Here is a 14,192-nt window from a genome sequence, read left to right as displayed (position 1 = left end):
CTCAAGAGATCTTAGTTTTACATAGTAGATGTACTTAGAAAACCACTAGGTTTCAGTAATTAGTAATTGCTATATTGATCCTACCTAATCGGCTTTTATAGCACCCCTTGTAACCCTTATTTCCAACATAAACAATATGATAGTTTACTCAAAATTCATGGAAGTCAATTCAACCAAAAAATATAGTCGTGAAGCTGAGCAACGATGCATGTATGATAAGGCCGGACTAGAGTCGATTGGGCAGTCGAACGTTCAATTATTCATATGATGAATCATAGGAATAATAACAGTACTATTAGGAGCTACTTTAGCTCTTGCTCAAAAAGACATTAAGAGAGGTTTAGCCTATTCCACAATGTCTCAATTGGGTTTTATGATGTTAGCTCTTTAGTATTTCAAAACCAGTTGATTGTCCAATATATGCCATACTGGCAAAAGATCAAGAATCTCCATAAAATTAATAGGAAAGGAAGAAGATAAGAAAGGTACCATGTACTTCTTTTTCTGTTTCCGAAGATTATTTTGACCAAAACATCTCAATTTTTATCATTTGGACAATAAGTTACAGGACAATTGGTCAAAACTAATGGCTAGAGATCACCAATATTTCAAATATAACTGCAAATGCACTTGAGAAAAGTCCATGAACCTTCCCCAATGCCGTTATCCTGGTTTTTCCCTGTAAAGAGCTGCAGTCGAGTACACCCACTGTTTGATAATGGAAAGTAGTTTCATCCATTCTGACACTGCAAATCAATACTTTATCTTTTACTTTCTCTTCACCTAGTGCAACGACTAAAAAGATAACTAGAATGAAAAAGAAAAACCAAACCAAAGTCAAACAAAAGAAGTAAAGAAATGGGTGCTTCTTGCTTGACAAAAAGAAAAAAAAATCAGAAGTCACAAATTGAAAGATAACTAATTAACCTTTCATTTGCGAATGAATGATGCAACAGAAGTGCGTCTTGGTGGTTGCTTTTCCAATTATACAGTATGTAGCATACCACATAATCAGAAGAATGGAGGCAAGTAAACACTATACAGGTAAGAATCTGAGAAAGCTCGGCAGAGGGAGCATTCAACTCCTCCATACCTTACCAACTTTTATCTTAGTTTTTCTTGAACTTCCTGTCCTTTGGATTTACAATATTGAGTAAGCTCGGATCACCTCAACAATTGGTGCCCTGCACAATGGACACTTCCCTCCACCTCGAACCAATTCATTTGCACATTTGTAGCAAGTGCACATGTGCCCACATCTGCCAAAATACAAAGAAAGCATTAACTACCAAAAGATCTTGAACAGAATATTGTTATATTTTTCGTCGATATGACTCATTCCTTGCACTTTCTGAAGTAGTTGCTGCAAGGTACATGAAACTGCTTAACAAAAATTTTACCTGTACAACAAGGCATCAATGTGATTATCACAACAAACGCAGCAAGTACCCTTTTCCACGTGGCCCCATTTAGATCCATCGACTGAAGTCTCAGCAACTCCTGCAATAAATTTGGAGGGCCAAACCCAATAAGAAGAATGTTGAAGAGAAACAGATAGATGGGTTAGAGGAGGTACGGCAATCATAAGAGCTTCAATGTTTTATTGTATGTCATAGATGAGAGACAGACCTTGTCCACCAGCTGATCTATTTAAAGCAGCTGAAACCTCCTGTCTGACAGAACGTTGCAACTCCAGTTGCATATCCATGCAGGCCTCCAACATCTTTTGCATGTGATTCATACCTTGCTGCAGTCTTCCCATGTCCGTTCTAAGGTCATTCATCATCTCCCACTCCTGCTTAGAATAGAATGCACTCAGGGGACGCTTGGTTGGAGAAATGGAGAAGCTAATCTCCACATAAAATTGTTCATTGTTTTACACAATGTTAGGTTTCATTTTCCCTTTCCACATAAAACTTGGCATAATTTGATTTGAATTTTTCTTTTCCACATAACTAAAGTCCAAAACCCACATAAGTTACGCAGAATCTTTAAATTACTTTATGCAAGATAGAATGTGGAAAAAGAATGCAGGGATTAAAAAAACATGGATTAAAATTATTAAATGACCAAAAGACTCTTCATGTTGACCAATATTATATTTTGTTTAAAAAGAAGCACATACTTTAAATATACACGGTGCAATAATATTTAGTACAACATATCAATCAGCATGTAAAGAGTGCAATATTCTAAGTTGTGGGTCCATGAGAGCTTAGAAGAGGGAAGAAAGAAAAGACTCACAATCACCTGATTCCTGCAGAGGTTGCCCCTACATTCACCCTGATAAGGCAATCATTTTTTTGGATATTTCCTATCACTGGTTTATTAGAAGTGTTCGTTCAATAAGTAGATGCATTAGCCACAAGGTATCAGTATCAAATGGAAAAATTATCAGGCCATATAACAATAGCTTCTAGGAAGGGGTGGTAAGCTTACAAGTTCAGAACGATGCACAGAGTGACGTGGCCAACTGGACTGGTGCAAATCCTGATGCCAAAGTGGTTGTGGAGGAGGTACAGGAGAAGTTGGCAGCACAAGTGAAGGCCTGGTAATTCCTTCCTGTTGGGCATCATTTCTCTCATCATTCTGTTGGTCCTGATCCCTTTCAGGTGAAGTTGGAATAGGCAAGTTCCTATGCATATCCCAGTCAATTGGAGCACGGCCTCGCCTTTCTACATATGACTGAATTAAATGATCTAAACTTTCACGGAAGCCACTGCGAAGAAGATTGGAAACACTTCTCCTACCAGACAAAGAATCTCAACAAATAAAGGACAAGAATACCTCATAAGTATAGATGGAATAACAGAATGATACGTGCATTTTACCTGCTAAGAAGCTCCCTGAGTTCCATACTATACACATTATCATCATCGGGCGGATGGAATCTACTAATTCTCCTAGAAGGGACAGAACGCCGCATTCTAGGAGGATCAGAAGATCCTTCTGACCAATTCTCCACAGCTTCTCGTGACCCATCCTCATGCCAAACCTCATTATTTTCTGGTAAACGGCGTTCATCTCTATTCACGTCACCTGTTGTTTCAAGGTGCCAAGCAATTGGTTGATTTTGTGGCCAATTCCCACTTGTATTCTCCATAGTTCCACGAGTCCGTTCATTAGAAGTTGCATCCCGCTGATTTGCTCCTTCAGCTTCAACAACAGGTTCCACTCGACCCCTTCCTTGGTTAGGAGACACTAGTGAATTTGTAGCCTGACCAGTTGTACTGGAATCAAAACTCTCTCTCTGATCAGGCAACTGATGAGTAATCCGCTCTTGCTCCCTAGACTGCAGCTGTTCAAGATTTTCATTTTGTACCTCCTGTGAAGGATTTGCGTGAGCCTGGTTACTTCTCAGACCACTGTTGCCACTATTAGATGAAGATTCAGAATTGCTGCTTACTTGACCACGTACAATGTTTTCTAATCTGGAGCGAAATCCTTGCCTGGTTGAGATAAAAGGATCACGAACTCATGCATTTAACAAGGTCATTCAGAAGACAAGTAGTTTCAAGTATCTTGGGTCTATTATACAAGGCAGTGGGGAGATTGACGATGATGTCACACATCGTATTAGGGCAGGGTGGATGAAATGGAGGCTCGCTTCCGGAGTGCTATGTGATAAGAAGGTGCCACCACAACTTAAGGGCAAGTTCTACAAAGTGGTGGTTAGACCGACTATGTTGTATGGGGCGGAGTGTTGGCCAGTTAAGATCTCTCACGTTCAAAAGATGAAAGTTGCCGAGATGAGAATGTTGAGATGGATGTGTGGGCACACCAGGAGTGACAGGATTAGGAATGAGGCTATCCGGACAAGGTAGGAGTGGCCTCGGTGGAAGACAAGATGCGGGAAACGAGGGCGAGATGGTTTGGACATGTGAAGAGGAGAGACACGGATGCCCTTAAGTGCGGAGATGTGAGAGGTTGGCCATGGATGATTTCGGAAGAGGTAGGGGTAGGCGAAGAAGTATTGGGGAGAGGTGATTAGACAGGATATGGCGCGATTCTACCGAGGGACAAGACCTTAGATAGGAGGGTATGGAGGACTCAGATTAGGGTAGAAGGCTAGTAGATAGTAATGTTTATCCTTTCATATTAGTAGTCACATTATCGCGATATAAGTTCTTGTGCTTTGATTTCTGCTACTATTTGTTATCCTGTATTTTGATTATCTTATTTTATACGTGATAGCTACGCTCCTTTACAAACCGCTTCATCATGGCTTAGTCGCTTGAGTTATTTGCATTTCCATATCGCTTTGAATCTCTTGGCCTTATCGACTCTCTTTTTATGCTTTTATGCTTTCTATCGAGCCGAGGGTCTTTCGGAAGCAGTTCGTCCTACCTTGGTAGGAGTCAGGTCTGCGTACACTCTACCCTCCCCAGACCTCACGTTGTGGGATTTCCTTTGGGTGGTTGTTGTTGTTGTTGTTGAACTCATGCATTTAACATGATAAAAATAATCATTTTGCTAAAAATGCAGATTTTTTCACAAGGGTACAAAAAGTGAGAACCAGTCCAAAGTATGACTGGAAAATGCAAATCACTTAGTTAGCCATCTCATGCCAGAGATATGATGAAGCACGAAACACAAAGCAGAAAATCTTTCCAAAGATGAAGCTCCAAACGGAAAATGTGGATTCTTTGTCAAGTGCTTCTAGAAATTCCAAAAAGGAGAGTTCCTACTAAACGAGCCTTCTTTAAGATATGCGCAGTTAACCAACTACTACACAATGTTACCAGCATCTCATAAGAAAGAATAAATACATTGTGACATGTGAACTAAGATCTATTGAACATTAATATCAAACTAAAGGTGGTATTGTAGAAGCTACTTAATCCTCTAGTTCATTTTCTTTTCACATAAACTTCTCATTGATTTTTTTTTTTTTTCTCATTGAATTACCTCAACTCACTCTTACCGCAGTTAACATGCTGAAACTTGATATCTATTCGACTGAGATCTAAATGGGTGAAAGACCACCAAAATCTTGATTGATTTACAGTACTGCAATAGAACAGTCCTGCCAAAGGCGAAAAGCTTTAAAAAGCGCTCGAGGTCTATTAAGGATTTGCGCAGAGCGCAATTAAAGTGCGGGCTTTAGTTTTTAACAAAAAAGGTCCAATGAAGTAAAAATATAAACATAATGCAAGAAAAAAGTAACAAATTCAGTTACAATGTGTTCCTTAACGATTAATATATCTCTTTTGCTGATTATATTTATTGTTTTAGTGCTGCTTTATTCAAGATAGAACTCATGGGCAACAAGACATGTGCCTTAGCACCTTGCCTACACTGAAGTGCAGCTTAACCGAAGCAAAGCACCCTCCCTGAGCTTTAGGGCTTAAGCGCGCCTTAAATAAGCCTTTGACAACACAGCAACAGAAATACAAAGGAAACAACACAGTACATTGAGAAAATAAATCCTTATTCCGTCACTGATCTCAACACAAACTCATGACCTGATTCGATTTGGTAAATCTGTTTAGACAAGGACAGAAGAATATAATATAAAAAAGGGGTTTTGGGGGGGGGGGGGGGTTGGGGGGGGGGTGTTCCTTCATAAATCTTCATTTTTCAGAAAATCCAATATTACTAGGGGTGTGTTTGGTATGAAGGAATGTTTTCCAATTTTCTCATGTCTCATTGGTCAAAATATTTTGGAAAACATTTTCGAAAAGAAGTTCCTTACAAAGTGAGGAAAATGACTTCCCTAATGGAAGTAGGTATAACAAGTTCCATAAGTGACGTTCCAGGTTCATTGACTCTTCCCACCCATCCAACGCCCTCAACACCCACGCCTTGACCATCCCACCCCTGAACCCCCACTCCCCACCCCATCGCACCCCCAAAGTGTTTTGCTAGATTTCATATAAATGCTTTTGGGATAATATTTTTTTGCTTACTTACCAAACACTAGAAATAAGTAAGAAGGCCACTTGTTTTCCAAGAAAACATAGTCCATGGAAAATATTTTCCTTCGTACCAAACACATCGTAAAGCACAGTTTCCTTCAGGTAATTTTTTGGGGGGGTGGAGGGGGGATTTGTCCACTAACCTATTTACACGAAACAGATACTAAACTGATTCTATAACCTCACATGCACAATTTTTACTTTTAGAGTCAATTATAGACAGAAGAGAGAGAACTCAAAAAAATACACCGCAAACAGAAAAGGAGAAAATAACTGAAATGTGAAGGGCGACCAATTCACCAGAAGCTTATAGGGGGAAACAACCAAAGTAATCCTTAGACACACATAACGACCTTAATAATCTATAGACTTGTACTGCTGTATCATTGAGTTCTAAGTGATCTTAAACACAATAGTTCAATGACATTGGTTGGGCAATAGAATTTAAGAGCCAAATAACGCCAACTTGAGTTGAGATGAGAATAGTAAGATCACCAATCATGTTCCTGAATGCTCCACATTAGATAAAAGAAGTATTTGTCTAGCAATTCCTCTTTTTCCCTTTAATCTGCAAGTTCTCCCCTATACAGAAACTAAATCAGGTGCGATCTTGATTTTCTGGTAGAAGACTAGAAGTTGAATCACATTATTTTTTTTTTTGATGACAAGGGAACCCGCAGCCGCTACCCTTCGGGTGCGCACAGGGTAAACCCCGCTTCTGTGCAATAGCTCGCAAACCGCACAGAAGTTGAATCACATTTAACTAGTACAAAATTAAGATTAATGCCAGTACTCTACTCCCTTTCATAACTAATGTATTCTGAAACATATTCTACATCTTTCCCGCTTTCCTTTTTCTTTTCCCCCTGACAACAATGCATTTGCTACTAAAGACCTGCTGGGTACATTCCCAGATGTTGTTTTTGGCAACTGTAACTGAAACTCCATAATATAAGTAATACTAATTATCAAGATAATCAGCAGTAAAGATTTAAAAGGCACTGCAATCCAAGTTGGACTCAAGGAAGCATTGATCTTGGTCATGGCTATAAACCTAGTTGGATAATGCTGGAACTTCAATAACAAGTTACCATGATATGATCATACTTGAGGGTAATATCAATAACTCTATAAGTCCTCTTCAAATAACCATTAAAAAATGTGAATTATTCTGACGGCTGCAGAAGGAAATTGGACTAGATGTTACTGTTCTACAACGAAACTGAAAGGGTATACCACATGGAACAAACATTTAATAACTTGTTGCATAGGGAAAGCTTCAACAAGTAATAAAAAGTCAATTATTGAGACAAATCCTGCTGCAAAACACAATTGACCAGGCCACGTACCTGAGCCCAGAGACAGTGTGGCGTTGCCTAAGCTGAACTAGTTCGCTTGCTGCCATTGAAGGTGGTCTCTCTTCCTCAGCAGGCCCTTCATTTCGCAAGAACCTTCCTCTTAGTAGTGACTGTAAAAGGGAATAAAATAAGATGCCTAAGCAAGTAAGCAACAAATCTAGAAAAAATTAGCTGACAGCACAAAGACACCTCCAAATACAACAGACAATACTCAAAAAGGCCAGTTCCATCTACGTCTAAGTGGAACAAAGTAAGCACAGTTCAAGATAGTGAACATCTCTGTTAATTTAATTTTCAACTTCAAAATGTCAAACTTCAGAATTTAACAAAGGATAAAAACATAAAGCCCACACGGACAATTAAATCATGACCTCTATTACGGATTCCATAAGAAAATAGAACATGAAAACTGGATGAAGGATAACAACGAACCTGAATCCTACTGCGGTGGGCAAAATCAGAAACCGCACGATGCTCTAAGAGACCCTGAAGTTCCCTCTGCCTTTCCCTTTCAATCCGCACAAGCAAATCAAGTAAAGCCTGCCTCCCACGCAGCCTCAGCATGTCCCTGCGTACGTGCTCTGGCTGGCCTTCCTCGTGGTCAACAACAGACCCATCACGAACACGATCAACTTGAGCACTAAGCCCATTGGACTGTTCTTCCCTTCTGCCACCACGAGCTCCTCTTTGTTGACTAGTCATTTGGACCCACTCCCTCACAATTCTCACCCTTTCACGCTCTGTCTCCCCCAGCCATTCGCTTCTTGGACCACCATTCCTCTGGGAAACATTAGATGAATGGTCATTGGTCCCACTCTCCATCCATCCTCGAACGATTTGCCTCACCCTCTCGCTCTCAACTTCCCCTAGATCAGGAGACTGTTCACGGCTGGAGTTTTCATGCTCGCTGTTCTCAATCTGTGGTCCAATCACGTCGTGAGACCAAGTACCATACTCATTCTCACTCTCATTTGCATCCACCAAACTACCATGGTTCTCACTCTCCCGGCTTTCTGAAATACTAGTACTCGAAATATTGGTATTAGAATCCACACTCCTCTGGTGTGTCAGTCTTTCCCTCGCCCTGTCTCGGGCACGATTCAATACATGCTCATCCTCAAACTCCCGCCACATTTGCAAAATAGTCGACGACCTACTGCTTGTCCTATCAGCATCACCCTGACGCCTTGAAGTAGGAGATTGTGATTCTCTCAAGAACGAAGAATCAAGCGTTGACACGGTGTGCAAACCAGCAAGTGCCATCAACTCAGACTCACGATTCCTCCTCTCGATAGTAGTAATCATATCTTCTGCCCGTCTAGCAGCCCACCTACCCAAAATCCGTGAACGCCTCCGCCTAGCAGCAGAAGACTCAGCCAGATTATCATTATCGCCTTCAATTCCCGTACTCCTCCTCCTCCTCCTTCTCACAAGACCATCACTCTCATCGTCCTCATCTTCAGTGTTGTGTACTGAACTACAAGAATCAAACGACATACACTCGTCCAAGTGCCCGCGCATTAACTCCTCCCATCCCCTCTCAAATTCAGAACCGGCATCATCCCCCGTGCTCTCGGGCTTCTGTTGCCGTTGTTGCTGAATATCTGTCATCTTCAAACACCACTACCCACAACCTAAGCTAGCGTTTGGCCATAGCTTTAGAAAATTTATCTTCAAATATATGTTTGGCCATAAAATTTGATCAGATTTTGAAAATTTATCTTCAAAATATTTTCAAATTTTTGGGAGAAATTTCACTGTCACTCACAAAACTTCAAATTTTTTCCAAGTAAGATGCATGTCGAAACACAACTTCAAGTTCCAAAAATCACAATGTTTCAACTTCGAAATCTATGGCCAAACGACATTACACCACCATGAAATTTATCTTAATTAAAACCCACCTAACACATCATTTTTCCCCACCAAAATCATGCAAACTCCTCCCAAGTAATTCCATTTATTAAACACTAATCCCACACCAAATTTCATTAAATCCATAGATGAACTATGCCAGGTTCTATACATATCACAATCACCTGATCAAATTAGACAGGTCAGAAAAATTACTACTAAATACTACCAAATCGTAACTGAATATCAAATTTATTCAATTAAATATATGCATTAAGATCTAAGAAATTGAACTGTAAAGTGGAAAATTAGAGTGCAGAAATATCAATTGATTGCAAAGTCAAAAAGGTAAAGTGATGACACAGCACGAAAAAGAAAAAAACGTACCAGTGAAGGTTGTTGCTTATGGCTAAAAAGAGTGTGAGAATCAATAATCCGTTAAATGTAAATTAACCATAGACTGCAATATGGTTATCCGTATATATAATAACTGTAATGTAATATATAAGTGGGGGAAAGAGAAAAGATTAAAAAATGGTGTATGGGAAATTACAATATTGTTGAAAGATGGGGAGCTTTTGTGTTATTTTTTTTTTATATTATATTTATAGACACGTAAAGACCAAACGAGAAGGAGCGGCGATGTTATGATGAGGCTGACACATCATCATTTACGAATTTTTTCTCCTTGTTGCCCCTCTTCGCTTTTTTCGATTTGTCGTCACTCCCTCTCAGCTTTTTAAGATGGAAAAGACTCATCAGACATTCAGAGTAGTCAGCATGCAAACTTTACCCCCCCAAAAAAAAAAAAAAAAAAAAAAAATCTAACTTTATTGGTTAATTTAACAGTGACAGAGAAGAATGAAAATGATCTCTCACATTCACAAGTTACGGAAATGAGATATGTTGCGGAGGATGTGTGGACATATTAGAAGATATATGATTAGAAATGAAGATGTATGGGATAATATGGGAGTGGCAATATCGATGTAGGACAATATGCGGAAAGCGAGACTGAGATGGTTTGGACATGTGAAGAGGAGAATCCCGGATGCCCCAGTGCGGAGATGTGAGAGGTTGGCTATAGTTGGTTTAGGAAAAGTAGAGGTAGGCTGAAGAAAGATTGAGGAGAAGTGATTAGACAGGACATGACGCAGTTGTAACTTACCAATGACATGACTTTAGATAGGAATTTGTGGAAGACACAAATTAGGGTAGAAGGTTAGTAGGCACGTAGTAAAGCTTTGTCTCGCTTATCTTTCCATACAAGTAGTCGTAGTATTTCTTCTGTAGTTCTTTATTTTCCGATTTTTGTTTCCATCTAATGTTCTTTGTCCATTTGTCCGTTTTCCAAAATGTTTTGTCTTGCTTTCTATAGTACCTTGCCATGGTTTGTCATCTTTTAAATTTGCTTATTTTTAAAAGTTTTCTTAATCAAATAGAGTTATTTAAGAAAAAATATTTGGTGAAGTAGCAATTTGTTGTTTGTATTTAGATTATCTGAATAACACTTCTGTTAATATTATTAAAGATAATGTAAGTTTAGCTAGGGCCTGTTTGGAAAGCCACCTGGTAATTGGAATTGGTGTAATTACTAGGGTAGTAATTACACAGCCTAGTAATTACAGTTTGTCATAATGTAATTACAGTGTAATTACAAGCGTGTTGTTTGGTTGCACAAGTGTAATTACACAGTTAGTTTAATTTAAAAATAAAATTTAATTATAAAAAAATTAAAATTAATATTTAAAAAATATTTGCCTTTATAAATGATATTAAATTAGTTATTTAATAACACATTGTTTCTTGAAATATATTAATTAATAATCATATATTTGTAACTAATATTGCAAAAAATAATTGATATATATTTTCACATTAATAATATCCAATTTTAATTAATTATAAAAAGAAGACTTTTTTTGTGAAAACGTCATAGATTGGATTTTTGACAAAAAAAATAATATTTATAATATAATGTAATAACATTATTCAAATGTTTGACACAAAAAATCCATCAAATGTAAGTGAAAAATAAACAACATGTAATGTCAAAGCAAATAACTTAAAATTAAAAATATAACCTAAATTCAAAATCCAAAAGAAAAAGTTTAACATAATACTCTTATGTCAAATTCTAACATTATATAAGTAAGTTCCAAAATAACTTAAGTAAATAATTCAAAAGAAAGGGAAAATAAATAATATAAAAAGAAAAATACATTTTAAAAAATAAATATAATTAAAAAATAAAAATAAAAAGAAATTAAAATAATAGAAATAAAAAATAAATTAAAAATTAAAAGAAATAAAAATAATAGAAATAAAAATAAATTAAAATAAAAAGAAATTAAAATAAACAAAAAAGAAACAGACTAAAAAGTAACCCTGTAATTACAGGGTGTAATTACACCCAATTCTCAACCCCTCTTGAGAATTGGAGAGTGTAATTACACCCTCTCAATTACACTCAATTCCCACCTGTGTAATTATCATTTAAGCCAAACAAAATGAGCCTAAATGTGTAATTACACCCAATTCCAATTACCTGGGTGGCTTTCCAAACAGGCCCCTAATGTTTTAAACAAAAAGAGTGTCTTTTTAAGTGTGTGGTCACCTTCAACTACGCCTATAAACGGGTAAAGCTTTTAATCTGAAAAAAAATTAAAAAAGAAAAACTTATGTTTTTGCCTACTTTTTTCTGTTTTCCCAAAGCAGGACATAACTTTTCTTAATTCTTACCACTCAATTACATTAGTTTTTCTCCAGAAGCATGAGTAAACATTCTCAAAATAGCATTTTTTTAGTTTCAAAAAGAATTGGCTAAACAGATCATAACGAGCTTTTCTTTATTGTTCATTTGGTTTTTCTAGAGTTTGGGAAGGAGAGGAAAATCAGGTCCCTTGTCTTACTCCTATGGTAATAGGGGAGTGCAATTAGGCTGTATGTTTCAAACTTATTATCTGATGCATGTTGAAATCTGCATAATCTATCATTCTTCACAGAGAAGATTGGGTGGGGAAAAAAAAAAAATCTAGAAAATATGAAGAGTTTCTGTATGGTCTGTTCCTATCCTTGATTCTCCCAGATTGCTCGGTCTAACGCTTTAATGAAACCTCATTCCATTAGTTGTAGCCTAGAAAGAATTTAAATTATACTCTAATTACTGCAATTACGTAACGTTCTGCGCTTTTTAAGTATACTCTAAATTTTACCTATAGACAAGTCATTCCTTACTTTGCCATTTTCTCTTACCACAATTAGGCCACCTCGTTCCTAATCTATCCTTATTCCTTATTGCTCCAATGAATTGGCATTAATTTTCTCAAAAATCCCATAAACTTCCCGAGATATTCATAAAGAGATCAATATGTGGCCGAATATTTCTTGACAATCAAATATTTCAAGAAGATCCACGATATCCTTCCATGGAGATCAAATACATCCAAAGAAAGTCCACATCCAAATCCTCTTGCGTTCGAGAAATACGCTACTAACGACCCTCGAATCGTGGAAAAAATTTAGAGACAAAAAAAAAAGAATCAAGGGAGTACACACTCAAAATCTGGATAAAGAAAATTACTTTTATTTATTTTGTGATGCATTATGTTTGTAACAATAATATTGAGGGAATAAATATAATCGTTTTGTCTTTAAAAAACTAGGCATTAGTTAACTCAGATATTTAAGGGAGAAATAGAAAGTAATTTAAATAATTAAATATTATTCCTGCGTGTAAACTATTTAAATTATAGATAATATGAACTGAATATGGTACTATCTATATTTTATTTTAAAAGCATGAATATAACTGTTGATTGACCAAAATATCCTTTAAATATTGAACGACTTTTATACCCTTTTAAGTTGATATTTTCTCTGAAGAATAATTTCATATTGGATAAAATTGTAATATTAATTTTCCCCTAATATCTAGGACTTCGAATTCAACTAAAAATTAAAATCCTTCTACAACCCAATGTACTCCCTTAAAAAAAAAAGAGTTATTAGAAGACAAAGACTCCTACTTATTATTAATTAACTGATTTCAACCAAAATAATAATTTTTTGAATTTTAAAAAGTTAGAAAACTCAAGCAAAATAAAACTAAGATAATAGTTTTAATGTATGTAAAATAAAATTAAGGACAAGTGTAATCTGAATAGATGAAAAACAATCTCCTTAGTCCAATTAAAAAAAAAATTCAAGATAAGTGTTGGGTAACTCAGCCATAAGCACTATAAATAATTGTAAGTTCAATCACATTTATCATCACACTACACCTTTGATCAAATAAACAATCAAGTAGTAATATTTATGTCTGACAATCAACTTTTTATTTTATCTTTTATTAAATTATCAAATACATGAATTCTAACTTAATAATAGTAACACTTAGTGTACTGCTATAAAAGACAATTTTAAACTGATGTAGCGTCTGTCAATCAAACCATCCTCAATAAGCATTTCAATACAAACTCGATAGATAATGAAGCAAGAAAATATTATTCAATTCTTTTAGATTATTACATTCAGAATCCTCAACCTAAAATATGACAAAATGAAAACTAAGATTTGATATTGATGGAATAGTAAATAGTGTGGCATTCAGTAGTTAGTCTCAAAGTATTCGCAGTATTGAAGCAAGATATATTCGTGCAAAGCACGAACACAAAGACTAGTATATTAAAAAGTGTGAATGAACGAGATGGTACATCACCTACAATGTCATCACTAGCTGTTAGGGTAGGGGACAAAAGGTAAATAGTTGTTTAGACTTGGGTTAGGCAACTAATCTTAACCTAAAGATCACAACCAGAAAGGGGAAAAAGAATAGTTAGTTGGGGCATTTAATTATAGGTGATCTTTTAGTTTTAAAATTGAAGGGAGGTGATTCAAGTTTTAATTATTGAGTAGAGGTGACTAAATTTGATTAGTGATTAAGGGGCTTTGAGCTTACCCAATAGTTTCATTTTTTACACTTTGGCCCTCTGTTTTATTTTTAATACTTTACCCTCAAGTTTTATTTTTAACACTTTGACCCTAAACTTTACTTTTAACA

General features: G+C 36.4%; 1 protein-coding gene across 5 annotated transcripts; it reads right to left on the bottom strand.

Annotated features, from left to right (window-relative positions):
* Nucleotides 1–236: 236 nt before the first annotated feature.
* On the bottom strand, nt 237–9,343 carry LOC132051519 (uncharacterized). 5 transcript variants are annotated; one of them, XR_009413746.1, is made up of 8 exons: nt 7,709–9,343; nt 7,268–7,386; nt 2,832–3,449; nt 2,440–2,746; nt 1,630–1,795; nt 1,401–1,500; nt 928–1,259; nt 237–783 (listed from the first exon to the last, which is right to left on the bottom strand). XR_009413746.1 is itself a non-coding variant. In XM_059442653.1 (8 exons), the coding sequence occupies exons 1-7, from the start codon at nt 8,885–8,887 to the stop codon at nt 1,142–1,144; spliced, it is 2,607 nt and encodes an 868-aa protein (XP_059298636.1). In that variant the 5' UTR covers nt 8,888–9,343; the 3' UTR covers nt 237–746; nt 1,094–1,141. The 5 variants fall into 5 exon arrangements, 2 of the variants coding, with proteins under 2 accessions (XP_059298636.1, XP_059298635.1); XR_009413745.1 differs by having other exon boundaries at nt 237–746; XM_059442653.1 differs by having other exon boundaries at nt 237–746; nt 1,094–1,259.
* Nucleotides 9,344–14,192: the final 4,849 nt, after the last annotated feature.

Source organism: Lycium ferocissimum, chromosome 4 (assembly GCF_029784015.1).
Source record: "Lycium ferocissimum isolate CSIRO_LF1 chromosome 4, AGI_CSIRO_Lferr_CH_V1, whole genome shotgun sequence".
Taxonomy (NCBI): Eukaryota; Viridiplantae; Streptophyta; class Magnoliopsida; order Solanales; family Solanaceae; genus Lycium; species Lycium ferocissimum.
Note: the sequence above shows the minus strand (reverse complement) of the source record. Positions and strands in the feature narration are given on the sequence as shown.

What these genes read in the sequence shown, in the direction of transcription:
- LOC132051519 (XM_059442653.1), bottom strand. Translation starts at nt 8,887, where the DNA reads ATGACAGATATTCAGCAACAACGGCAACAGAAGCCCGAGAGCACGGGG. An exon ending in CCCACCGCAGTAGGATTCAG is followed by an intron (nt 7,387 to 7,708) that starts GTTCGTTGTTAT and finishes TCCCTTTTACAG; the next exon opens with TCACTACTAAGAGGAAGGTT. An exon ending in ATTGATGCCTTGTTGTACAG is followed by an intron (nt 1,260 to 1,400) that starts GTAAAATTTTTG and finishes GTATTTTGGCAG; the next exon opens with ATGTGGGCACATGTGCACTT.